This window comes from Penicillium manginii (genome assembly GCF_028828005.1).
Source record: "Penicillium manginii strain IBT 31320 chromosome Unknown utg000004l:1.0-7231830.0:1.0-7236170.0, whole genome shotgun sequence".
Lineage (NCBI taxonomy): Eukaryota > Fungi > Ascomycota > Eurotiomycetes > Eurotiales > Aspergillaceae > Penicillium > Penicillium manginii.
This window is the reverse complement of record NW_026643105.1, coordinates 1663625-1687434: the sequence shown is the minus strand read 5'-3', so window position 1 is coordinate 1687434 and position 23810 is coordinate 1663625. Positions and strand designations below refer to the sequence as shown.

The window sequence follows — 23810 nt, the reverse complement described above, 5'->3', positions numbered from 1 at the left end:
AGACCTATGAGCAGTGTTTTGGCTGTGAGATTTGTTTCCCTGGGCTGGCTGGGCATACAGTAAGCATCAAAGCCATAAATATCACATGCTATTTGTAGTATCCCAACATCGAAGCTGCTTGTAATCATTCTCTGGGTGATGGCGAAAGCTAGCAGACGGGGCAACCTTGGTTGAACAATATCTCTCGTTATTGCAAGATGTCTGAGCTACTTGGCTGAGTTGCTAATTGCCACCAAAGATGTCTATGTAGTACATACATGTCGTGTCAGATACGGTATTCTATTGGTCAATCAATACCTTTCGAGCAGTCAAATTGACTCGCTATGAGGGCTGTGATGTAATAATTGAAGATAACATGGAGGGACACGAGCGTCATAAGATACTTTCTTCCTTTTCGTTCGCGACTATTCGTGATTGAAGGTCAGTGCAGGGCAAGATCAATAGAGCGAATTGTAGTCGCCCACATTTGACCTCGTACATTCTCTAGTCTGTCAGCAACTACCAAGTGTCTAGTGCCACTGCACTTGAATAGAATAGGGAAACGCCATTTAATAGTAGTATTTGGACGGACTCGTGTCGCCGAGTCCATCCAGGGGTAGAATTAGGCATTCACGCCGAACCTAGCGGTTGGGTATGCAATGACGCGACAACGGGGGCAGACATGGAGACGTGGACGAGGACTGGTGGGATACAATGGAAAGAGAAAAGGAAAGAAGAATAATAAGAATATAATTGATAGGAAAAAGAAAAAGAAAAAGCAAAAGGAGCAGGAGCAGGAGCAGGAATGTATCAAATCCAAATTGAAGCTGGGGTGTAAAGGGGACGATCGTTGCCCGCAGTGGGCAACACAACACTCCAACAAGATGGGAACGACTGACCTCTCCACTTTCCATCCTCCCCCTCCCTTCAAGTTTACTCCATCTTTCGTGGGATTCTTCCTCTGTTCTTTTTTTTTGACGTATACTGTGTACTTCTTTCTATTTTTTCTTGCTCTTGACCCCCTTCCGCGCTGATATCATCTGCGCCCCCCTTCGTCTCACCCCGGATTTGCCCTGCTTGTGCTATCCACCTCCTGCCCACCTGATGATGCAGTGCGCTATACTCGCGAATTAACCGCTCTTCCCCCCCTCTATTCTCGACTCGGGTCGGGTTTTAGTTGACCCCCCTGCGTCGCTACGGGTTGCGCCGCTTCTCGTATTGTCGTCTTCAACTGTCTGGCAGTTGGATCCTTCCCCGTGTGTTCTCCCGATCGCAAGTGTACCTAATAAGGCGCACGCACTGTGGACATCGGCAACCAGTGACGACAACGACGACAGAGGTCAATTACCCTATCCCCCCCCTCCCCCCAGTCTACTCCTCTTTTTACTACCATTCCCACTTGAGAATCTACTTGAATTGATCGTCAGGATGGATCAAGGGTGGCAACCATACCAGGATCCCCTGATGGGTCGCCCCGCGCAGTTTAATACCGGGTTGGCGTCTCATCCACAGCAGTTAGGCTCAAAGTACGGCCAGCCACCGCAGTCGTCACAGCCCCCCGTCGGATACACCTACGAGACCTTTCAAACTCCCGGCACCACCTCCAAGCCTCCATCTTCCGGTCCCAACTCTAAACCTGTCTCCATGGCTTCATCTCCCACTGCGACGCCACGCAGTAGAGATTATGTCACTGACGCTGACACCAACATGGAGGATGCGGACCCATACAATCGGGCCAAGTATCCGTCGCGACCGAACCATCACAGCCGCCCCTCGTCTCAATTCCTCGGCCAGGCTGAGGAATCGTCGGCTGCTCGCCGATACTCTCCAATGAATGCTCTGTCGTCGCCTACCTCATCATATCCTACCAGTCCTGGAAAGGCCCAAGGCTCGTACGGTTTCCCCCCAACGGCTCATGGTCAGTCGCGACGATCGCCGACCCGGGCACCCGACTATTCCTCGCCGCCGCAAGGTTACCAGTCGCCGCCATGTGAGTTCCCCCCAAAATCAAGTGCTTCCCTGTTCTCTCGCCTTCCCGTGGACCGTAACTCACCACGTCCATAGCCGCCAACCGGCCCCCTAGACTTCCCCCGCTCCAAGCGACCGACCTCAGCCTGGATCAATATTACCCCCCCCTCCGCATCCTCCCACATGGGTACTCCATTTGGCCATGGGACTCGGTCCCCTCGATCTGGCTCCTTACCATCGCAAGTGCCAGGTCGTGGTCCAGTCCCGAAGTTCCAAAAGATCAAATCAGTGCAGGAGCTGCAGCCACGGGTTCACGCCCAACCCGCATATCGGCGCGCCAACCCGGAGGGTGGCTTCATCAGCGTTAGTTTCCCTCCAGCCATTTCGTTCTAATCCATTGCGCTCACCACCATATGTCTTCTAGCCACTTCAAGCATTGACCTCCCACCTTCCGTCAACCTATCGTATATGCAACCCGAACTTCAACTACGAGTCCTCGAGGAACCCCCCGACGCGTGTTGACCAAGCCGAGCAAGGGAGTGAAAAACGATGGCTATGATAACGAGGATAGCGACTACATTCTCTATGTGAACGATATTCTAGGTAGCGAAGAGGCTGGTCACAAGTATGTCGCAGCTATCCCCCAAGCAGGTATCTCGATCTAACCTCTTCTCCACAGGAACCGTTACCTCATTCTCGATGTCCTTGGTCAGGGTACTTTCGGTCAGGTGGTCAAATGTCAGAACCTGAAGACCCAAGAAGTTGTTGCAGTCAAGGTCATCAAGAACAAGACAGCCTACTTCAATCAGAGTATGATGGAAGTCTCAGTGTTGGACTTGGTAAGCATCCTTGATCCCGCTTGCCGTGACACCCCACTGACAGTTTCCTCCCTCCAATAGCTCAACAGCAAGTATGACAAGAACGATGACCACCATCTCCTGCGACTTAAAGACACCTTTATTCACCGGCAGCATCTTTGCTTGGCATTTGAGCTGCTCAGTGTCAACCTTTACGAACTCATCAAGCAAAATCAATTCCGGGGGTTAAGCACGACACTCGTCCGTGTCTTTGCGCAGCAGTTGCTGAATGCATTGAGCCTTTTGAATAAAGCTCACCTAATCCATTGCGATCTGAAGCCGGAGAATATTCTCTTGAAGAAGTCAGTCGATATTGATTCCCACAAGCGAGAGGAATTGCTTTACTGACCATGTTAAACTTCAATCTAGTCTTGAGAGCCCCATTATCAAGGTTATTGATTTCGGATCTGCATGTGATGAGCGCCAAACGGTCTATACGTATATTCAATCACGATTCTATCGTTCGCCGGAAGTCCTACTTGGCTTGCCGTATGTGACCAGTACTATATCTCCAGTCACAATCGATTACTAATATCATTTCTAGGTACTCATCTGCAATTGACATGTGGTCGCTTGGCTGTATCGTCGTCGAGCTCTTCCTGGGACTGCCTCTCTTCCCAGGATCTTCTGAATACAATCAGGTCACCAGAATTGTCGAAATGCTCGGACTTCCCCAGCAGTGGATGCTGGATATGGGCAAACAATCCGGCGAGTTTTTCGAAAAGACACATGATGAGTACGGCCGGAAGACACATCGTCTGAAGAGTCTTGAGCAATACTCGCGAGAGCACAACACGAAGGAACAGCCCAGCAAGAAGTACTTCAATGCTTCAACGCTGGAGGAGATCATTCGCAGTTACCCTATGCCGCGCAAGAACATGAAGCCGGCTGAGGTTGAACGCGGTAAGCATTCATCGGCGTACAACTCCACGAACAATTGCTAAATACCATGACAGAACTCAACAATCGAATTGCGTTCATTGACTTTGTGCGAGGCCTCCTAGCCATCAACCCCCTCGAGCGATGGTCGCCTCAACAAGCGAAATTGCATCCGTTCATCACTCAGCAGAAGTTCACCGGTCCTTTCATGCCTCCCGGGAACTTGAAGTACTCGGCTCCCAACAAGACTGTCGCGCCCGGTGTTCAGCAGCAGCAGCAGGCTGAGGCCACTAGCAAGCAGAGAGCCGCCCAAGCCGCACAGGCACAGCAGTCAGCATACAACATGCAGATGAATCAGCAGTACCACGCACCGGCGCAGCCACAACAAGCTCCCCCAGCCATGTACAATGGAATGTACCAGCAACAAGCCCCTCCTCCACCTTACCCGACGCAGCCACCAGGCTACGGTTACCAGATGAACATGGTCCCTGGTCAGGTTCCTGGCCAGGTCCCCCAGCAGGCCCCGCAGGGACATTTACGCGCCATCCCAGAGCCTTCAGGCCCAAGCTACCACTCGAGCCGGTCGCCAACGTGCGTCAACAATGGATCCCAACGGCGGAGGCATTCCGTCCACAATCCAACGGGTGGCCAGCCACTTGGATCCCAATGCCCCAATTCGACTGCAACCCAGCCCCGCATACTATCCCCCGCCTCCAGACGGGTATATTGATCCAAACAATGCCAACCAACGACGCCGTGGCAGCCGCACAGGTGGTAACGGCAATCAACGAAACCGAGACTTCATTCGTACCCTTGAAGACGGCGTGCTGAACGAAGGCTACATGGGTCAGAACCAATGGCACTAGGATGGACCGTCATAGGCATCCTTTGTATGATGCCTCGGAATCTGCTATTGAACTATTGATAATCTCCTCGCCATAGTCGAGCCTCTTACGCCTGGCGCGTGTGCCTTGTTCCAGAAGGTTTATGCCATTGATTCCTGTGTTACATCGCTGATTACTGGGAACCGATGGTCGCTGGATTCGCCCACCCTTGCCATCTGAACTGAACTGCCCCTAATCGACCCACTCCGTAACTAGCCGATGGATGTACTTTTGCTTGCTATTCTTTCCCTCCTTGGCATGAGTCACGGCAATGGTAGTCGATTGGCAGTGGCCTTCGGAGGCCGACCAGTTTCGGGTCTATGGTGTTCATGGTGTTCATGGAGACAAGAATGAAAACAGATCGACAAAAGAGTCGACACAAGGCTAGCGTAGCTGTCGTGTCGCAACTCCCCTTTTTTTTCCCCGGTCGCTCCCCCGCCGGTAAACAGATGCGGCCCGAGAGTGGTCGATTTCTTCCCAATGCATGAATATGATTTTACCGTCACCTTTTTTTTTTCTCTCTGTTGTGTTTATTGTTGTATGTGAGGAATGCTTGTCTAACGTGTCTGTTTCGCGTAATTCTTGTTTTTCCTTCCTTTTTTTCGTTCTTCTTTCCCTTTTACGTTTCTCTACTTGTCGGCCGACGATGAACATGGTTGTTACGCTCTTATCTTCTGATTTTCCCTCTTCTTTCGGCATAGCCTGGAGTATGAAAGAACGATCTCATTTCCCGTTGTCTGTCTTCGTAAATCTGGATCTGTCTTTTTGTGGTGGTGGTGGTTTGCTTGAGATGACTCGAGAGAGCCATGTAAGGTATGGCGGGTCATCGCGATGTTCTCCTCCTCCCTGGTAGTGGGTGGTACATGTCAGTTATACATATATTTGCCTTTCTTTTCTCTAAACTCTACTTTCTATACAAAATAAACCCCTAAATCCCAATGAAAGAAAGACTTAAAACTCAAGTGTATCAAAATGATATTCTTTGTCCCCATGGCATAGTTCCCGCGCTAAACCCAATCAGGTTTAGTCAGCCCCTCGCTTAATTTTCGTGTGTGGCTCTCGCCCGCCATCTCCAGTCAACTTTTAGAAGGATCTGCCTTAGCCTTCGTGCAATCAAACAAATACACGATGTCGTCACGATTCTTCTACCGCGGTGGTAGCGACAGCGAGTCCAGCTCCTCCGATGAGGAAGAGGATGTCTACGAGCGCTCTGAGGAGGAGAGCAGCGAGGAGGAGTCCAGCGAAGACGAAGATGACTCCGGCAGCGATTCCGATGACTCCGGCGAGGAGGGAGGCAAGAAGGGTGCCAACGCTTTCTTGAGGGATGCTTCCGACAGTGAGAGCGAGGAGGAGGAGGAGAAGGTCACCCTCGTCAAGAGTGCCAAGGACAAGCGACTGGAGGGTCTCGAAAACACCATCAAATTGATCGAGAATGCGCAAAAGATTAACGACTGGGCCGTCATCTCTACCGGTGAGTGTCATCCTAGAGATCAAGGATGCCGTGTTGGATGATGGAATACCGGCAGTGTGCCCGCAGGGGCTCGGTGAAGCCATACGAAAGTCGACGCTGACAACAGATTATCACAGAGTTCGACAGCCTGAACCGCCAAATGGTCAAGGTCGCCCAGTCCGGTTCTACCCCCAAGCTCTACGTCAAGGCCGTTGCCGACCTCGAGGACTTCATCAACGAGGCCGCCTCCAAGCAGAAGTCCGCCAACAAGAAGATGAACGCCAGCAACCAAAAGGGATTCAACACCATCAAGCAGCGTATCAAGAAGAACAACAAGGACTATGCCACCCAGATCGACAAGTACCGTGCCGCCAAGGATACCTACATGGACGAAGAGGTCGAGGAGAAGGCCCCCGCCGCTGCGCCCAAGCCTAAGCCCACTGCCTCCCAGAAGGTCGAGAACTTCGCTGCTGCCGCCGCCGCCGCTTCTGCTGGCGACGACGATGGATTCGCCACTGTCGGACGTGGTGGAAAGACCCTGCAGTACACCCCTGAGAGTATCCTCAAGCACCTGCGCTCCATTGTTGAGTCTCGAGGAAAGAAGAACACCGACCGTCTGGAGCAGATCCGCACCATGGAGAAGCTTCTGGAGGTCTCTACGACCCCCTACCAACGCATCCGTGTTTACCTGACCCTTATCTCCACCCGTTTCGACCTTACCTCCGCCTCCGCTAACTACATGAGCCCCGAGCAGTGGAAGGCCGCCAACACCGAGTTTGGTGTTCTTCTGTCCGTCCTCGAGCAGAACAGCAACTTCATTGTCACCGAGGGTGCCGATGAGTGGGAGGATGACGAGAAGCAACCCCAGCTTGCTGAGGGCGAGACTTTCCACATTCCCGGCAGCATTGTCTCCTACATCGAGCGTCTGGATGACGAGCTTACCCGCTCTCTGCAGCAGATCGACCCCCACACTGCTGAGTACATCGAGCGCCTGAGTGACGAGCAGCAGCTGTACAACAACAATGTCCGTACTCAACTCTACCTTGAGGTCCTCAACGCTGGGGAGAAGAACGATTCACGACAGGACAGTGTCAACCGTGTGATCATTCGCCGTCTGGAGCACGTCTACTTCAAGCCCTCCCAAGTGGTCTCCATCCTCGAGGAGGCCGCCTGGAAGACTCTTCCCGAGACCCTCAACTCCGCCATTACCCCCCGCGCCCAGGCTGGCGATGTCGAAAACCTCCTCCAAACTCTCTGCAACTACCTGTTCCAGAACAGCGACGGCATTATCCGTGCCCGCTCGATGCTCTGCCAAATTTACTTCCTTGCCCTGCACGACAAATACTACCGCTCTCGTGACCTGATGCTCATGTCCCATCTGTCAGAGAACATCTCCAACTTCGACGTCAGCACCCAGATCCTCTTCAACCGCACCCTTGTTCAGATCGGTCTGTGCGCTTTCCGCGCCGGTCTCATCTACGAGGCCCAGACCACTCTTGGTGACATCTGCGGTAGCGGCCGTCAAAAGGAGCTTCTCGCCCAGGGTATCATCATGCAGCGTTACTCTACTGTCTCCCCCGAGCAGGAGCGTCTGGAGCGCCAGCGCCAGCTGCCCTTCCACATGCACATCAACCTGGAGCTGCTTGAGTGTATCTACCTGACCTCCAGCATGTTCCTCGAGGTTCCCCTCATGGCGCAGACATCCTCCGCTCCCGAGATCCGCCGCCGCATGATCTCCAAGACCTTCCGCCGTATGCTCGACTACAATGAGCGCCAGGTCTTCACCGGACCTCCCGAGAACACCCGTGACGGTGTCATCATGAGCGCCAAGTTCCTCGCCGCCGGCGACTGGAAGAAGGCCGCCGAGATGCTCGCCTCCATTAAGATCTGGGACCTGATGCCTCAGCCCGAGAAGATCAAGGAGATGCTGTCCGCACAGACACAAGAGGAGGGTCTGCGCACTTACCTCTTCACCTACGCCCCCTTCTACGACAGCCTGTCCATCTCCTCGCTGGCCGACATGTTCGAGCTGCCCATCAAGAAGATCACCGCCATCATCAGCCGCATGATCTCGCACGAGGAGCTGGGCGCTGCCCTGAGACCAAGTCAACGACGCCATCATCTTCCGCAAGGGTGTCGAGCTCTCCCGCCTCCAGTCCCAGATCGTCACACTCGCCGACAAGTCGATGGGTCTGCTCGAGTCCAACGAGAAGACTCTCGAGCAGCGCACTCAGGGTATGGCCAATGCCTTCCAGCGCGAGCAGGGCCCCGGAGCCCGTGGCGGTCGCGGCGGTGGTCGCGGTGGTCGCGGCGGTGGCCGTGGCGGTGGTGCCCGTTTCCCTGGCGGCGAGCGGAGACCTGGTGGCCAGCAGTTCGGTGGTGGTGCATTGGGTGGAGCGATCAAGGCTTAAAAAGGGAGTTTGTTTTTCTTTTTGATATAATGGCATGCCCTTTCACATTTTTTTGTTAAACAACTTTTCTTCTTTATCCGAATCCTCCCCCGCCCACCTCGCCCCCCTTTTTCACACTTTTTTTATCTCTTGTCATGGTTGTTTTTCTTGTCTCTTTCTCATGCCGTTTTCTAGACCGAGTTAAGTTTCCCTCGTGTCTGGTCATGATTCAAAATGAAATGAATAAATGGTTAGAAAGCATTGCTTAGTTCCTAAAACAGAATACGTATCGTAGAGAGCATATGTAGCTACCTAGGTATTTATGCTTCAAATCACCAAAATCGTATGGTTGAACTTGAATTAATGCAGTCTACCTAGGTATCTCGATGGACAGGCTAGGACGGCAATGGCTGCAGGGTGGTCCGAGTCACCGTCACAATACTAGTAGTAGTATGGTGACGATGCTGCCATCGTGCCTCCAGAAAGGGTAGTACTAGGTAGATAGCATGATGGTAATCATTCTTTCTACTTTTTTTCAAATGCTCTAGTAGTACTTGGACTGCTCCGACGCCTGCTGTAGGTGTCTATATGTACAATACGAGATTTGACTGCCTCGTGCTGGTAGGGCATCATCGAGATTTAAATAGAATTAAATCATTTGATGATTGTAGGAAACTCTCATCCTATATGAGGGATGTTCTGGGTCCAAGTCGCCTGAAAAGCTCCCTGTGGTAGGAAAGCCAACGATCGAATGACTTCAACACAGATGAAAAGTCGTGATATAACGAAGACAATGCCCACTAAGATTAACAAGTAATTGAATGCCCAATCTGCCCAACCTACCCAATCTGGCCAGTCGTGTTCAAGTTCAAATTTATCCTCTAAATACAAGGGCAACAAAATCAAGCCAACTCCCAAGGGGAAGGCGATCGCTGTCACGATAGCACTTATGTGCCATAGAATTCGCTCGATCTCGCTTGGGAAGGAGAAATTCCATGCGACACAGTGAATTGCTCCGAACAGCACACCGGCAAGCGAGCCTGCTATCTTTCCGGTCGAGATCCTGTCGTAATCATGGAAGCTGTGATTTGGAATCCATGGTGATCTTCTGGTCATATAGATGCAGGTTGGGCCAAGCTCTGCAATTTTCGTGATTTCCCAAGGACTGGCGTAGCGCGTAGCGGATATGACAATTGGGCTTTCAGCGTTCTTTGGTTTATCTAGCAGCAGCCCATACGTGAAAATTGTACATACAGCGAAAGAGAATGACAAAATTTCAAGCAGGCTGACAGGGAGCTTTGAATAGAGACGATCGCCAAGTTGAATGACAAACCACACAATCTGGCCCACGGCGAGTATCTTAACAACAAAGTCGCCCTTGTTTTTGTCGGATATGTCGTCCTCTGTGACTGCAGGAAGCTTCTCGATTATGCCATACTCCCATGCTTGGTGTAGTTGCTTAGCATCAAGCACCCAGATGTCAGCTTGGAGCTGTTCCACACTATAGCAATAATGGCCATAAATATCATCGCCAATATGCGAGCACTCAAGGAATGCCTGGACCATTGAACTCGAGTTTGTTTCATCTTCCTTCCAGCAGATCGGACCAATCCAGCGCGAAAGTCTCGGAAATAACGATAATCTCAACTTATCCTGCACTTCGCGGTGTGATGCGCTATCTTTCCTCGGACTGTGACTCCGAGTCGGAGCAAGTTCAAGTTCAAATTGGCTTTGTGGGCGTTGATTGAGGTGAGAATAATATATTCCCGTGGGGTCATTTGCATCATCGTTTTCCACTGGCACCTCTGAGTCCGAGTGCTGGAGGGGTGCGGCGGCGGTTGTTTCGTCAAACTTGACAACAAACCCACCCATATTTGCGAAATAAATATGGGACCGTGACCAGGGAACATCCTGCCTCTTTGGACTGTTGTCGAAATCGGTTTTCACCGCTGATACTGCGCGGTAGTCACATAGAGCTTTCGCAAATGCCCATTCAGGCGATAAGAGATTCGCAATCATCCAACAGCATTTCCAAAATGTTCGATATAGTGCACGGGTATACTTCTGTTTCCAATTTCGAGGGCTCGATTGGATTGGGACATTTAAGTGGAGGATTGACCATGTGCAGATCAAAAGAACGGATAAACAACTCCAGACGATGTCCAGAGTGCCGCGAGTATTCGGCGATTTGACAAACGTCACATAGTCTTTAGGTGGCAGGGTGCAATTGGTGGAAAAGGTCGTCATGATGTAGACTGTTGCTTCTGCGGTCTTGTCATAGTATGTAGTATAAGGTCCGTTGTGGTCGGAGAACCGACGGCTGAAAGGACGTCGATTCAGAGTCCTAGTAGATCCATTTTATAGATTTCAGCAAGTCCCATTATGATGGAAATTAGTAGCCGTAGTATCCAATACACAGGTGAGCTGGCGCTCACTAGTGTTTCATGCAGTTTGCTCGCTCAGCTCACTGGGGTTCTAAAATAGGAACCCCCAGGGCTGCCCAAGGTGTGCTTAATTGGCCTCAGACGGCGGGCGCTAGGAGATACATACATATGCTAAGCCCCATCAGGGCTTACTTGTGGCTTCAGATTTGGGGTTAGTTTCGGAATACGAGGTATGTACATATACACTAAGTACTCATTGGATGATGGTCTTCACTTTGTGCATATGTACACTGGGGCGCATGCCTACAATACTAACAGGCAAGGGGCCGACAACTTGATTTAAAAGATCCGAAACTTGAAGTGAGCAGAGTTTGAATGTCAAATTCAGTGAACAACATACCTAGATATTTAGCCGATTGAATATTCGATACACGACTATAGTACTCCAATCCATAACCTTGGAATTTAGCTAGTGTGCCTGAGTAGACTTGATGCATGCCTCGTTTTAGAGCCTCATTTCTTCAAGTTGCCACCCGCTAACCCTGGCCAGGTCGGCTTGCTCCAGATTAACTATGAGACTCCAATGTTCTATTTTCCAGCAATTTACTACAAGTAGTGCTAGTAATATGACTGGGTACCTAGTAGTATGTGGTTCATTCTGGGAGTTCAAGTTCACCGTGACCTATCCACCAGTGGCAGCCCTGGAGATCGCCAGAATATATTCTACCTAGATAAGCTTGCCACAAATTCGTTGCTACTACCTAGGTAGGTACTACAAGTACGCCAGGACTATGGATAGTATGAGCTTCAAGTTGGCAATACCTAGGTACTAGTAACAGGAAACCTGAAGGGACGCCAATGGGCTCTCAACATTGAAAAATACTGGCAAAATAAGAATTGCAAGCGGCAAGGCTCGATCACGCGGGCAACCAACGACCCACAATCATGCCTCGTGTCGGAAATCTTGCCCAGGTGGGAATCGAATTTTTATGATGTGGAGTCCAGCATGAAACTCGATCAAGCATCACCACTACGATGGCTACAATGGCTACTAACAAGAAGGCAATTCGGGTTGTCTGAAGCATTAAATTACCGGAAATCCCAGACCGTATCGCTAATTGACTAAAGAAAACACAGCCCGTGTGCTTAAACAACCCGTGACAATAACGTCGTTAAAAGTAAAATTTTTATTGGAGACGAAGAGACATGGAACCCATCCTCAGGACAGGGCTCTAGACCCAACGCACACCGAATCCCCCGATTACCGAAGAGAAAACAATCTAGTTCATCTGGCGGATGAGAGCGTTGATGTTCTCCTCACGGTTACCGGTGTCACCACCCTCGATGTAGTGCTTGAACTTGCGAGTGCGGAAACCACCGTTGGGGTTGGACAGCTTGAAGGGCCACAGGAAGTTGTTGGCCTGCTTGAAGTTGGGGCCGACGGTGTAGATCTCGTGGATCAGATCCTCCATACAGACAATGCCGTACTTGCCGAGGTTCTCCTCGATAAGCTGGTTGTCGGTGAGGGGAATGCGCATCTTGTCGACCTTTCCGTAACCGCGCTTGTACAGAAGCTCACGGACGGACTTCAGGTTGGGGTAACCGTAGGCAATGTAGGGGTTGACAATGGTCAGCATCTCCTGGGTAGCCTTGCTCAGGCGGATGAAGGTACCGCTGTTGATCTGGATCAGACGGAGCAGCTGGAGGATCTTGCGGGGCTTGGGAGCGATCTTGTTGATACTAGGAGTGGGTTAGCTAGATGCTTTGGAATATGATAAAAGTATGAAGTCAGAACATACCCCTTGATACGGACAACGAAGACCAGCTTGGCCTCATCCTCAACGAAGAAGTTACCCTCCTGGCGGGCAGCACGGCCGAGGCGGATCTTCTCGCGCTCTGCGTCACGGTACTCCTTGACGTAGGACTCAGCGCGCTTGAAGATAACACCACGCTTCTCCTTGTTGGCCTATGGGATACTGAGTCAGTAAAGAGGTTCCCAAAAAGCGTGTGATAAGACAAAGTGTATGTGTCATCAACAGGATCAGACCCGAAAGATGGTTGACATGCGACAGCATCGACCTTTTGGTCTAGTCGCGTGGTTGGTGTTGTCATCAGATAGTTGGAGAAGGGTGGGGTGTGTAGGAAAAACTGCAAAAGATGCAGATGGGAGGGAACCGACCTTCTTCTTCTCCTCGGCCTCAGCACGACGCTCAGCACGAGCGGCCTCCTGGCTCTTGCGCTTCTTCAGGAGAGTCTCGGGGACGAGGACATGGTCCTGGGTAGGGACGGAGCTGGGGCAGGTTAGTACAGTGTCCGCACAAGTAACAAAGACTTGAGACAATTCGCCGAGTGTAAGAACTGCAGCATAGAGCGCCACATTCTCGAACCGAAGGCAATAGGATAAAACATAACTCGACGAAATGTCTTTGATCAGTGAGGGCTATGGTATCCTGTGGGTGCTTGGAGTTGAAAGGAAGTCCCGCTACTGATGTGCATGTTCCAGCAACAAGGTTCGCAGAAAATTTTCAACCACCCGACAAAATTTTTTCCATGTCCGCCTTCATCCGACAATACCCCAAACAGACGTTCGGGAATTATGCGTTGACGCTAATCGCTCCATGCACAATGACTGCTTTTACCGCATCATGGTGTGGGATTGCGAAAGCTGAACAACAATGGTTTTGGAAGAGAAGGCCATCATAGCTTTCAACCTCAAGACTCCGTGGCCCTTTCCCTGTCGATTGTTCGCTTGGAGTCACACAGGCGAATCGAAGGATCAATCGAGCAGGAAGGGGGCGTTGGAAGGATCGAGCTGGTGCCCAGCAGTCATCGTCGGGAACGATGACCGTAGCATCTGCAGCGAGAAAAGGACGACTATACCGGCAACCTCACAATCTCGAAGGATTGTGTCAATCAATAAGGAAGGGCATCATACGTGGTGACGGGGGCCATTGTGAAGGTCGTCGGAGGATGGCTGTCGGCGAGGTTGATCGGAAAGAAAAAGTTCGAATCCCTCGAACGAAGAAAAGATACGATTTCGCTTGTGTGGGTGGATTCCACTAGCCAGATACGGACTAGTGTACATAGCAAAGAAGCTAACCTAATATGAAAATGCTTGCCCTTATCATTTTCTATCACGTGTGATTAGGGCTACCCGTCGCCGCCGGTCAGATGACCTCATTCTCCGGGCTGCAGCAGGAAGGACCCCCGCGTGTCTCCGCAACCCTGCGGCAACAACAATACCAACACTTCTATTTAATCACTAGTATGTCTCGTCGCGGCGTTGGCCTTGGAGCCTTTGCCAATCGAACCCAGGCAACTCAATCCTATGCCAACCATGGCGCCAACCTTCGTTCCACCCATCTGTCCTCCCTCCAAACCCAGCTCTCGGTCTTCCAATCGTTGCTCCATACCTTTGCCCTGGAGCATAGTTCAACAATCAAATCCAACCCAACTTTCCGCGCTGAATTCGCGCGCATGTGTAATACGATAGGCGTGGATCCACTCGCCGCCAGCAATGTTAAGGGCAAGAATACTCGCCGAGGATTAGGAGAAGGAGGCAGCTTCTGGACCCAGATCATGGGCGGGGATATGAATGACTTCTATTTTGAAGTTGCTGTTAGAGTTGTGGAACTCTGTCGGGAAACACGAGCTGAGAATGGCGGACTTATTGGCGTTGAAGAATGTCGGAACCGGGTAGGTAAGGGGAAAGCAATTGGAAGTGGGCTGGAGGTCTCAGAGTATGATCACTCTTCTCTTTTACTACGCCATATGGGTCTCTAACGCTACGCTCCTTCTACAGAGATGATATTCTTCGGGCCGTTCGATCCCTCGAGCCTTTGGCGTCGGGCTTCTCTATCGTCCGTGTCGGATCTAAACAATATATTCGATCGATTCCGAAGGAGTTGAATACCGATCAGGCCACGGTACTTGAAGCCATTCAAGTTCTGGGCTTTGTCAGCGTGTCGATGCTACGACTTAATCTCATGTGGGAAAAGGCTCGCGCACAAACCGTGATTGATGACCTTGTGGCGGACGGTCTTGTTTGGGTGGATGCCCAGGGACCGGAGAAAGAGTACTGGTCGCCGCAGAACCTTTTGGATGACAGTGGATGAAAGGATTCCGACTGAACTGATGACCAAGCCCTCCGACTACAACCCCCACCACAAGTCCTCCGCCGTATATGCTGAGTATAATCCAGCCCTGGAGGTTCAAAAATGGTTGCCGGTCAACTAGACCAGCACGCTACTAGCTACCCATTGGCCGTGGCAATACCAAAGCTAAACAAATTTACGATAACCCAAACAACACGTTTTCAACCAGCTCATTCCTCTTCACCTTGGGGTTTGAAACAGGCAAGAATGTGGGAACACGAGAATCGAGCCACCGCCTGTTGGCTTGGTGCATATACCATCCAGCCTATCACACAGGCACCAGCGCACTACAGATCGAGCGAATGCAAAGCAGACCTCAAGACATAATCGAGCATTTGCCGGTGCCAAATTATCAGCGATACCCATGCCCTACATGTGATACCTAGACCTTCAAGTTAACCTAATGCATCTATAGTCTTGATTCGATAGTAGTTTAAATATAGTAATTTAATTGTTGGATCTTCGACCTGGAAAGCTCCAATCTTTAGTAGTAGTCGTCTAACATCTATAGTCTAGAACCACAATGGCAGATCAGATCTTAATCACCTCCTGGACTCTTCTGTTCCGGTCAACCACCAGTCGGAGTTGTCGATCCTTCCACTCGGATTCGGATGCCGATGTTTCCCGAGTAGGCTTGAAGACACCTTCGCGGAGTGTATCGGTAAATAGTTCGTAGGAGGGGTAGTCTGTTATTAATTAGCCATTGTCTCCATGCAAGTTGTGGGGAAAATAATACGAACAGCCATCCACAAAGTGATTGACCTGATCCTCAGTCATACCGGTACCCTTGGTGGCACGCAGACCACGTTCCTGCTCCTGGCGCCATTCATAGACGAATCGAGGATTCTGCGCATCGCTAGTCAAGAGATTAGTATCGATCGCCTTGCTCAAAGAGATATCCTCATCAACTTACATATGGATCAAGGCGTCAAGTTTGCTGTTTAAAGTCAGCCACATACTATACCCCCATCTAGCAATTCCCGGAAGGCGATAAAACTCACTCAGTCAAAGCGTTGTATCTCTTCAGCGAATCATTAACAGTCTTCACATCCTCAAACCGAACATAACCCAGCCTTCCTTGGTACTCATCACCGCTCTCCTTTCGCCTCACTGCATCCTCCCACAGCGCGCGCAGAGTAGCATCGTCCCGCGGCCGGAACCCAACACACCAGCCCTCGAAGATAACAACCTTGATCTTCTGCTGCCCCTCGGCATTCACGATTTCCCACTGCGACTCGGGCACTCGGTCCCCTTGTCCTGCAAAGGCGGACTTGTCATACTGCGGGATAGCGGTTGGAAGCTCTGCAGCGAGCGATGCGAAGACTTTCTCTCCGAGCGCTAGGTCATGGGTCGATGGCTGGCCGCGGTGTTGGAGGAGGGGATTTGTTGGGTGGGCTTGTGCGAGCGCGACTTGGTCGGCGTGGGTTAGATAGATATCGTCCAGAGACCAGGTCACGACGGAGAGTGCGTATGGTTCGGCACGGAGGGTATCCTGTAATGCTGATACCTGCGGGTCATGGTTAGTTGCATTGATCGCATGACACTGCGCCGAGGAGAAGTATGGAGCATAGCATGGAGAACAGATAATTGCTCGGGACAGGGTAGGGTGGGAAGTAGACCGACAAGCCGTCCCGAGGTATCAGAGAGAGATAGGCCGGTCGGAGTTCAACGTACCAACACCGTCTTGCCGGCGCCCTGCACGCCATTGAGGCCTAGGAAGAATGGTGGGGTATCGGCATCGGGGTTATTTTTATGACGGTCTGCGTGGGCGCGAAGACGCTCAAGCAGAAAGGGAATACAGTGCTGTGACTTGTCGTCTATTATCGGCATTTTGTGGGGTGGTTCAATGCCTTGGGGTGGAATGCTCTATGGGTTGACGGGCTGATGCTGGTTTTATTCTATCGGCTACGGTGGCCGGCAAGTTGTCCGATCGGGCGGAATCTGGGGTCGCGGGGTAAGTATTGCGGTATAGACTACTCCTATCGGGCGAGACAATCCAGCTATGGGCGACTTTACTATCCATAATATTCTTGGGAGACTTCCAAAATCTCAAAAAAGCCGATCTAGATATTATTTGATGATTAAATCATGCATAGATGTAGTGTTGCAAGCACATGGCGATGACGTTGCCTGTCACATGTCTGAGTCAGCGGGACTCGGTATGGATAAAACAGAACACAATGGCATAAATGGTAGACGAAGAGGGAGATGAGAGATGGGTCAAGGGTCATGAATAGTGTATGAAATGTCCGGCACAGAAAAAAGTAGCAATTACCTATTCATTACTAGAATACTCTATTGCGGACACCTCCGTGGTGGTGGCCGGCAGTCGGCATGTGAAGCAACCGTGTAATATAAGTAATGTAAGGTAATTCCCCCCATTTCTTACAACGCAAACGAGCCGAGGTCTGGCTGCCCCCAGCTCTCGGTTGACCGAGCTCATCCTTAAACTCCCCTCTTCCCCTTCTTCTCTCTTCCTTCAGTTCGAGCTTTCTTTGAGAACTGTTTGAATCGGACTTCTCATCATACACAAACATGTCCGATCTACGCTTTGATAACCAAGTGGTCGTCGTCACCGGCGCCGGTGGCGGCCTGGGAAAGGCATATGCCCTCTTCTTCGCCTCAAGGGGCGCTAACGTCGTGGTCAACGACCTCGGTGGTTCTCACAAGGGCGACGGCAAGTCATCAAAGGTATGTGAACTTCTTGAGAAAACAATATTGGAGTCTCCCGGCATCCGCTAACTTCCTCAAGGCTGCAGACGTCGTTGTCGATGAGATCCGCGCCGCTGGCGGTAAGGCGGTTGCCAACTACGACAGCGTCGAGAACGGCGAGGCCATTATTGAGACTGCCGTCAAGAACTTCGGCCGTATCGATATCCTCCTCAACAATGCCGGTATCCTCCGTGATATCAGCTTCAAGAACATGAAGGATGAGGACTGGGACCTCATCAACCGCGTTCACACATATGGCGCATACAAGGTAAGCAGCCTACCGATACCCAAAGAAGATTCCTTCCAAGTGCCAGTACTGATATATTGATTCTCCCAATAGTGCGCTCGTGCTGCTTGGCCTCACTTCCGCAAACAAAAGTTTGGTCGCGTTATCAACACTGCCTCCGCTGCTGGTCTCTTCGGTAGCTTCGGCCAGGCCAACTACTCCGCTGCCAAGCTGGGTCAGGTCGGTTTCACCGAGACTCTGGCCAAGGAGGGTGCTAAGTACAACATTATTGCCAACGTCATTGCCCCTATCGCTGCTAGCCGCATGACCGCGACGGTGATGCCCCCTGATGTTCTGGACAACCTCAAGCCCGACTGGGTTGTTCCTCTTGTTGCTCGTCTGGTTCACTCCTCCAACACCTCCGAGAGCGGTGGCATCTACGAGGTCGGTGGCGGCCACGTTGCTAAGCTCCGCTGGGAGCGATCCAAGGGTGCTTTGCTCAAGACCGATGACTCCCTCACCCCCGGAGCTCTAGCCGCTAAGTGGAACGATGTCAACGACTTCTCCAAGCCTGAGTACCCCTCTGGCCCCGCTGACTTCATGGCCTACCTCGAGGATGGCCTGAAGTTGTCTTCCGCCCCCAAGGCTCAGGAGCCCGACTTCAAGGGCCGTGTTGCTCTCGTTACTGGTGGTGGTGCTGGTCTGGGTCGCGCATACTGCTTGCTGTTCGCCAAGTACGGTGCCTCCGTTGTTGTGAACGATCTTGTCAACCCCGACACTGTCGTCGAGGAGATCAAGAAGGCCGGTGGTCAGGCTATTGGCAACAAGGCCAACTGCGAGGACGGTGACGCTGTCGTCAAGTCCGCCATTGATGCCTTCGGTCGCATTGATATCCTGGTTAACAACGCCGGTATCCTGCGTGACAAGGCCTTCACCAACATGGATGATAACCTGTGGAACTCTGTTGTCAACGTTCACCTGCGTGGTACCTACAAGGTCACCAAGGCCGCTTGGCCTTACTTCCTCAAGCAGAAGTACGGTCGTGTTGTCAACACTGCCAGTACCAGCGGTATCTACGGTAACTTCGGCCAGGCCAACTACGCCGCTGCCAAGCTCGGTATCCTGGGCCTCTCTCGCACTCTCGCCATGGAGGGTGCCAAGTACAACATCAAGGTCAACACCATTGCTCCCAACGCCGGTACCAACATGACCCGCACTATCATGCCCGAGGAGATGGTCCAGGCTTTCAAGCCCGACTACGTCGCTCCCCTGGTTGTTCTGCTGAGCTCTGATGCTGCTCCTGAGCCTTCCACCAAGGGCCTGTTCGAGTGCGGTAGCGGTTGGTTCGGCCGCACCCGCTGGCAGCGCTCTGGCGGCCACGGCTTCCCCGTAGACGTCAAGCTCACCCCCGAGGAGGTCCTTGCCAAGTGGCCTCAGATCACCAACTTCGAGGATGGCCGTGCCGACCACCCCGAGGATGCTTCTGCTGGTACCGAGAAGATCATGGCCAACATGTCCAACCGCGCCGGTGGCAGCGGTGAGAACGAGACCCTGGCCAACATCGAGAAGGCCAAGGCTCTCACCACCGAGGGCACCGCCTTCGACTACACCGACCGTGATGTTATCCTTTACAACCTGAGTCTGGGTGCCAAGCGCACTGACCTGCCTCTGGTGTATGAGAACAGCGAGTACTTCCAGGCTCTGCCCTCATACGGTGTGGTCCCCTGGTTCAACACCCAGACTCCATGGAACATGGATGATATCGTGAAGGACTTCTCTCCCATGATGCTGCTCCACGGTGAGCAGTACATGGAGGTCCGCAAGTTCCCCATTCCCACTACCGCCAACACCCTGACCTACCCCAAGCTCATTGACGTCGTTGACAAGGGCAACGCCGCCCTGGTCGTCGCTGGCTTCACCACCAAGGATGCCAAGACTGGCGAGGATCTGTTCTACAACGAGTCAACCGTCTTCATCCGTGGTAGCGGTGGCTTCGGTGGCTCTCCCAAGCCCACCGCCGTCCGCCCCAAGGGTGCCACCGCAGCCTACAAGGCCCCTCAGCGTGCCCCCAACGCCGTTGTCGAGGAGAAGACCTCCGAGGACCAGGCTGCTCTGTACCGTCTGAACGGCGACCGCAACCCTCTGCATATCGACCCCGAGTTCAGCAAGGTCGGCGGCTTCAAGACCCCCATTCTGCACGGTCTGTGCTCGCTCGGTGTCGCGGCCAAGCAGGTCTTCACCAAGTACGGTGCCTATAAGAACCTCAAGGTCCGCTTCGCCGGTGTCGTGCTTCCCGGCCAGACTCTCAAGACTGAGATGTGGAAGGAGGGCAACACCGTGCTCTTCCAGGCCACTGTTGTCGAGACCGGCAAGCCCGCCATCTCCGGCGCTGGTGCGGAGCTCCTCGAGGGCGCCAAGGCCAAGCTGTAAAATAATGACAATCTTTGTGGATGAAGCGTTTTTGCTCTTTGAATTGACCTGGCCATTGGCACACAAGAGAGCTGGGATGAAAAAGAAGTCCCAGTCTGAGTGTGGCTTCTTGGTTTCAAGTTGTGTATGTACATAAATTTGGATTGTTCAAGTTCTCTTATTTTGTTTATCTATTCCCACCAATGAGACATCTCTGAAATTGGAACCTTGGAACCCTGTACGCACTCCATAGTAGGGTATGTACTCCGCAGCGGTAGATCTACATGGCCTTACTCCGTACTGGACCTACTGGCTCCATTCTACGCATTCAAATGAACATCAACCGTTCTCTCGTAATCGGAATTATTCTCGGGACATCAGCCCATGGTGAGCTGATGCACCGCTGCTGCAGCCGACGCGGCATCAGCGCAAGGGGCGCTCTAGAACTCCACCGGCCAGGAGATAGTATACCAACCTTTTCGGAATGAACGTGGTGAGGCATGGATATATTCGTGCTATGGGAGAGGAGATGTGTAGGTGGAAGGGGGTGAGATGGAAGCTATGGAGACCTGTCCGAACAATACCTGGACAGCATATTAGGAGATATAGAGTAGGAAGCTTCATAGATCTCGTGCAGAATGCAATCAGGACCTTTCAACTAGTAGCCAAGGGCCCTCTGATTCGGTCTGAGTCAGTTTCTCTCGGTATACTACGTTACTAACGTGCAGGCTATATAGAAGAATTCATACCCAGAATGCCCTTCATAATCGAATTCATTCTTGAGTTCCTAAGGCCGTCCTAAAGGTTCAAAGTTGTTTACTACTACCTAGATACCCTAGCATAGATAACTTACCTTTTAAAGAATCTATGTCTATATAAACCTACACTATACTCCGTACCATGTTGGATCCACCCAATCAACACCATTCCATGTGATATTCATGATAGTGCCCGCCTTATGTAACCGGAGTTATGAGTATTGTGGCCCTTCATTCTTCCAAACACACCACTCTCAATCCTGCTACTCCCCTGGATCCCGACCATGTAGCAGACACCCTATCGCATCCCTCACTATGGTGCTCTCGCTGTCTGTTCCCGGCTTCTCCAGAACTTCATCCTCCAACTCCGCCACTCCCCCGCGCCCCGCCGGCAACGCGCCCGAACTACAGCCGCAACAGCAAACACAACCAGAACCAATACCAATACCACAGTCGCAACCCCGACGCCGTGCTTCTGCAACCGGCTCCTCCTCCAGCTCCTCCTCCACAAAACGCAGCTCCTGGAAACCTTCTATCCTATCAGGTTCCTCGTCGACATCGCCAAGCAACCCTTCAATCACTCTCGAAGCATTAAGAAATAACCCATTTGGGAACACGTCACGCTCTCGCTCAATTCAGGTATCCGCCGAGGAAATAGAGGAGCAACAAAGAGAGCAGGACGAGCTAAATGCTGCACTCGAACATCTTGCCCGGATATTCCCCGATGTAAGAATCGAGGTCTTCCGCGAGTTGTTGGTACGGTTCGATGGCCAGAGCCGACTACAAGTCTCCGTGGAACAATTACTCCGGCATAAGAAAGAATGGGTATCAGGTCGTTGGAATCTCCCCGATGGAAATCGAGATGGAGATGGAGAAGACGGGGATAAGAAAGACGATCGAGCTACCGTATTGACAGACAACGCTGCGAGAGCGGAGACTCTAGTCCCGGCCGAGGAACGCTTTCGATCTGAAGGATACAAACTTGCAGTGCGCAACGCTCTAGGGAAGGAGTTCAGTAGCCTTAGCAAGAGTACAATCGACGCTGTGCTGGCTGAGGTGAACTACAGTTACGTGCGGGCACGACCAACACTACGGGATCTCGCGAGGCGGACCTGGCGAGCTACTTTCAATAGCATTTTCCCTTCCTTCAAGCGCAAGAAAGATAAAGACGAGCATCCGCTTCTTTCATGGCAACGGCGTTCAGATGGGGAGCTGACACCCCGGTTGAAAGAAACTGGAAGTATCGAGCTTGACGGCGAGTTGTATGCGTTACTCGTGGCTCCCGTGCTTCGGAAAAGGCGGGAAGAGCAGGAGCTGAGCGATTTCCGATTCGCCTCTGATGTCAATGAAAAGGAAGCCCAGGCCGCAGATGCGCTATACGAATGCGAATGCTGCTTCGCCGACGTGACCTGGGAACAGGTCTCGACTTGTTCGACTGACGCCCATATAATCTGCTATCATTGCATCCAGCGAACAATATCTGAAGCCCTCTTTGGTCAGGGTTGGGGCAAATCTGTCGATTTGGAACACGCCACTTTGAAATGCATCGCGCCCTTGTCTTCCGGTTCCTGCGATGGATGCCTTCGGCCCCAAATCGTTCGCCAGGCCGTGCTGCTGGACACCGCTGGCCTGGAGACGTACCGCAAGTTCGAGGATCGGCTGGCGTCTGAGGCTGTTTTAAAATCGCAACTGAAGCTCATCAGGTGCCCATTCTGTTCTTACGCTGAAGCTGATCCGGTGTATCACCCATCCTCGCGTGGTATCGGCTGGCGCTTTCGCCGAGACGGAGGTATTATCTCCAGCATTCTAATGATATTTCTTATTCTTGACCTTATCCCTCTACTTATACCCACTCTCCTAATTCTTCTCCTCTTGGACCCGCCCTCCGCCAGGGCAATTTTCAACAACGCAATCCGACACCTCTGCCTCAAACTACGGCCCAAAAGATTCACTTGTGCCAACCCCTCTTGCATGAAAACCAGTTGCATGGCCTGCCAAAAATCATGGCAAGACCCACACATTTGCCACGAACCACTCCTGCTTGACCTCCGCGCAACAGTCGAAGCAGCCCGCACCGCCGCAGTAAAACGAACCTGCCCCCGCTGTGGCCTCTCCTTCGTCAAATCATCCGGCTGTAACAAACTCACCTGCGTATGTGGGTATTCCATGTGCTATCTCTGTCGCAAAGCCCTAGGCCCTCCTATCCACCCGGCACGCCCCGCAGCACCGATGAACCGTGCCGCACCCCGACAGCCTCAGGTCCGCCAAGACGCAGCCGACGGGCCCGCAGAAGATGACGGCGGCGGGAACTCCGACGAAGACGAGTTCGAAGAGCCGGAAGGCTATAAGCATTTCTGCGAGCATTTCCGTATTAACCCCGGCTCCCGCTGCACGGAATGTAGTAAATGCGACCTCTATCAGGCAGAAGATGAGGAGGTGGTTGCTCGGAATGCGGGCGAGAAAGCTGAACGCGAATGGCTCTCTCGTCAGGGGGAGTCGGAGGCGGCTAAAGGTACTAACGCTAGTGCCTCCATCTCTGCCATGGGGCTCCGCAATGTTAACCAGGACCTGTCTGCCGGCGCGGACGGAAGTACCGGTGGCGCGAATCGATCGTCGAATAATGCGCTCTGGGACCTAGGCCCAGGAAAACCGTGGAGTTATTGGTTAAAGGATGTGTGGGTGAATGGGAGGTGGAAATTAGAGTGTCAGGTTTTTGTGGATTGGGTTGTTGAGCAGGTTGTTGTTATTGACGAGTTATGA

General features: G+C 52.0%; 8 protein-coding genes across 8 annotated transcripts; 5 read left to right on the top strand and 3 right to left on the bottom strand.

Moving 5' to 3' along the window:
• Window positions 1-1407: 1407 nt before the first annotated feature.
• N7533_004332 (putative protein kinase Yak1) lies at window positions 1408-4549 on the top strand (the record flags this gene model as incomplete). The annotated part of the gene is given in 10 exon segments (XM_057100982.1): window positions 1408-1969; window positions 2063-2310; window positions 2372-2464; window positions 2475-2572; window positions 2627-2786; window positions 2847-3106; window positions 3174-3293; window positions 3349-3707; window positions 3761-4191; window positions 4235-4549. 10 exon segments carry the CDS (start codon window positions 1408-1410, stop codon window positions 4547-4549), a joined length of 2646 nt encoding a protein of 881 aa, XP_056960612.1.
• Window positions 4550-5695: 1146 nt separating this feature from the next.
• nip1 (translation initiation factor eIF3 core subunit c) lies at window positions 5696-8428 on the top strand (the record flags this gene model as incomplete). The annotated part of the gene is made up of 3 exons (XM_057100981.1): window positions 5696-6038; window positions 6155-8080; window positions 8124-8428. 3 exons carry the CDS (start codon window positions 5696-5698, stop codon window positions 8426-8428), a joined length of 2574 nt encoding a protein of 857 aa, XP_056960611.1.
• Window positions 8429-9085: 657 nt separating this feature from the next.
• On the bottom strand, window positions 9086-10654 carry N7533_004330 (uncharacterized protein; the record flags this gene model as incomplete). The annotated part of the gene is made up of 1 exon (XM_057100980.1): window positions 9086-10654. One exon carries the CDS (start codon window positions 10652-10654, stop codon window positions 9086-9088), a length of 1569 nt encoding a protein of 522 aa, XP_056960610.1.
• A 1417-nt stretch (window positions 10655-12071) lies between these two features.
• On the bottom strand, window positions 12072-13743 carry N7533_004329 (60S ribosomal protein uL30; the record flags this gene model as incomplete). Its single annotated transcript, XM_057100979.1, has 4 exons — window positions 12072-12531; window positions 12591-12757; window positions 12971-13082; window positions 13727-13743. The coding sequence occupies 4 exons, from the start codon at window positions 13741-13743 to the stop codon at window positions 12072-12074; spliced, it is 756 nt and encodes a 251-aa protein (XP_056960609.1).
• Window positions 13744-13962: 219 nt separating this feature from the next.
• N7533_004328 (ESCRT-II subunit protein SNF8) lies at window positions 13963-14906 on the top strand (the record flags this gene model as incomplete). The annotated part of the gene is made up of 2 exons (XM_057100978.1): window positions 13963-14531; window positions 14594-14906. 2 exons carry the CDS (start codon window positions 13963-13965, stop codon window positions 14904-14906), a joined length of 882 nt encoding a protein of 293 aa, XP_056960608.1.
• Window positions 14907-15476: 570 nt separating this feature from the next.
• On the bottom strand, window positions 15477-16775 carry N7533_004327 (TDA10 family protein; the record flags this gene model as incomplete). The annotated part of the gene is made up of 5 exons (XM_057100977.1): window positions 15477-15631; window positions 15686-15801; window positions 15859-15882; window positions 15947-16452; window positions 16620-16775. The coding sequence occupies 5 exons, from the start codon at window positions 16773-16775 to the stop codon at window positions 15477-15479; spliced, it is 957 nt and encodes a 318-aa protein (XP_056960607.1).
• A 705-nt stretch (window positions 16776-17480) lies between these two features.
• mfp (putative peroxisomal multifunctional beta-oxidation protein (MFP)) lies at window positions 17481-20313 on the top strand (the record flags this gene model as incomplete). Its single annotated transcript, XM_057100976.1, has 3 exons — window positions 17481-17636; window positions 17698-17925; window positions 17998-20313. 3 exons carry the CDS (start codon window positions 17481-17483, stop codon window positions 20311-20313), a joined length of 2700 nt encoding a protein of 899 aa, XP_056960606.1.
• A 1052-nt stretch (window positions 20314-21365) lies between these two features.
• Window positions 21366-23810, top strand: N7533_004325 (E3 ubiquitin-protein ligase; the record flags this gene model as incomplete). The annotated part of the gene is made up of 1 exon (XM_057100975.1): window positions 21366-23810. The coding sequence occupies one exon, from the start codon at window positions 21366-21368 to the stop codon at window positions 23808-23810; it is 2445 nt and encodes an 814-aa protein (XP_056960605.1).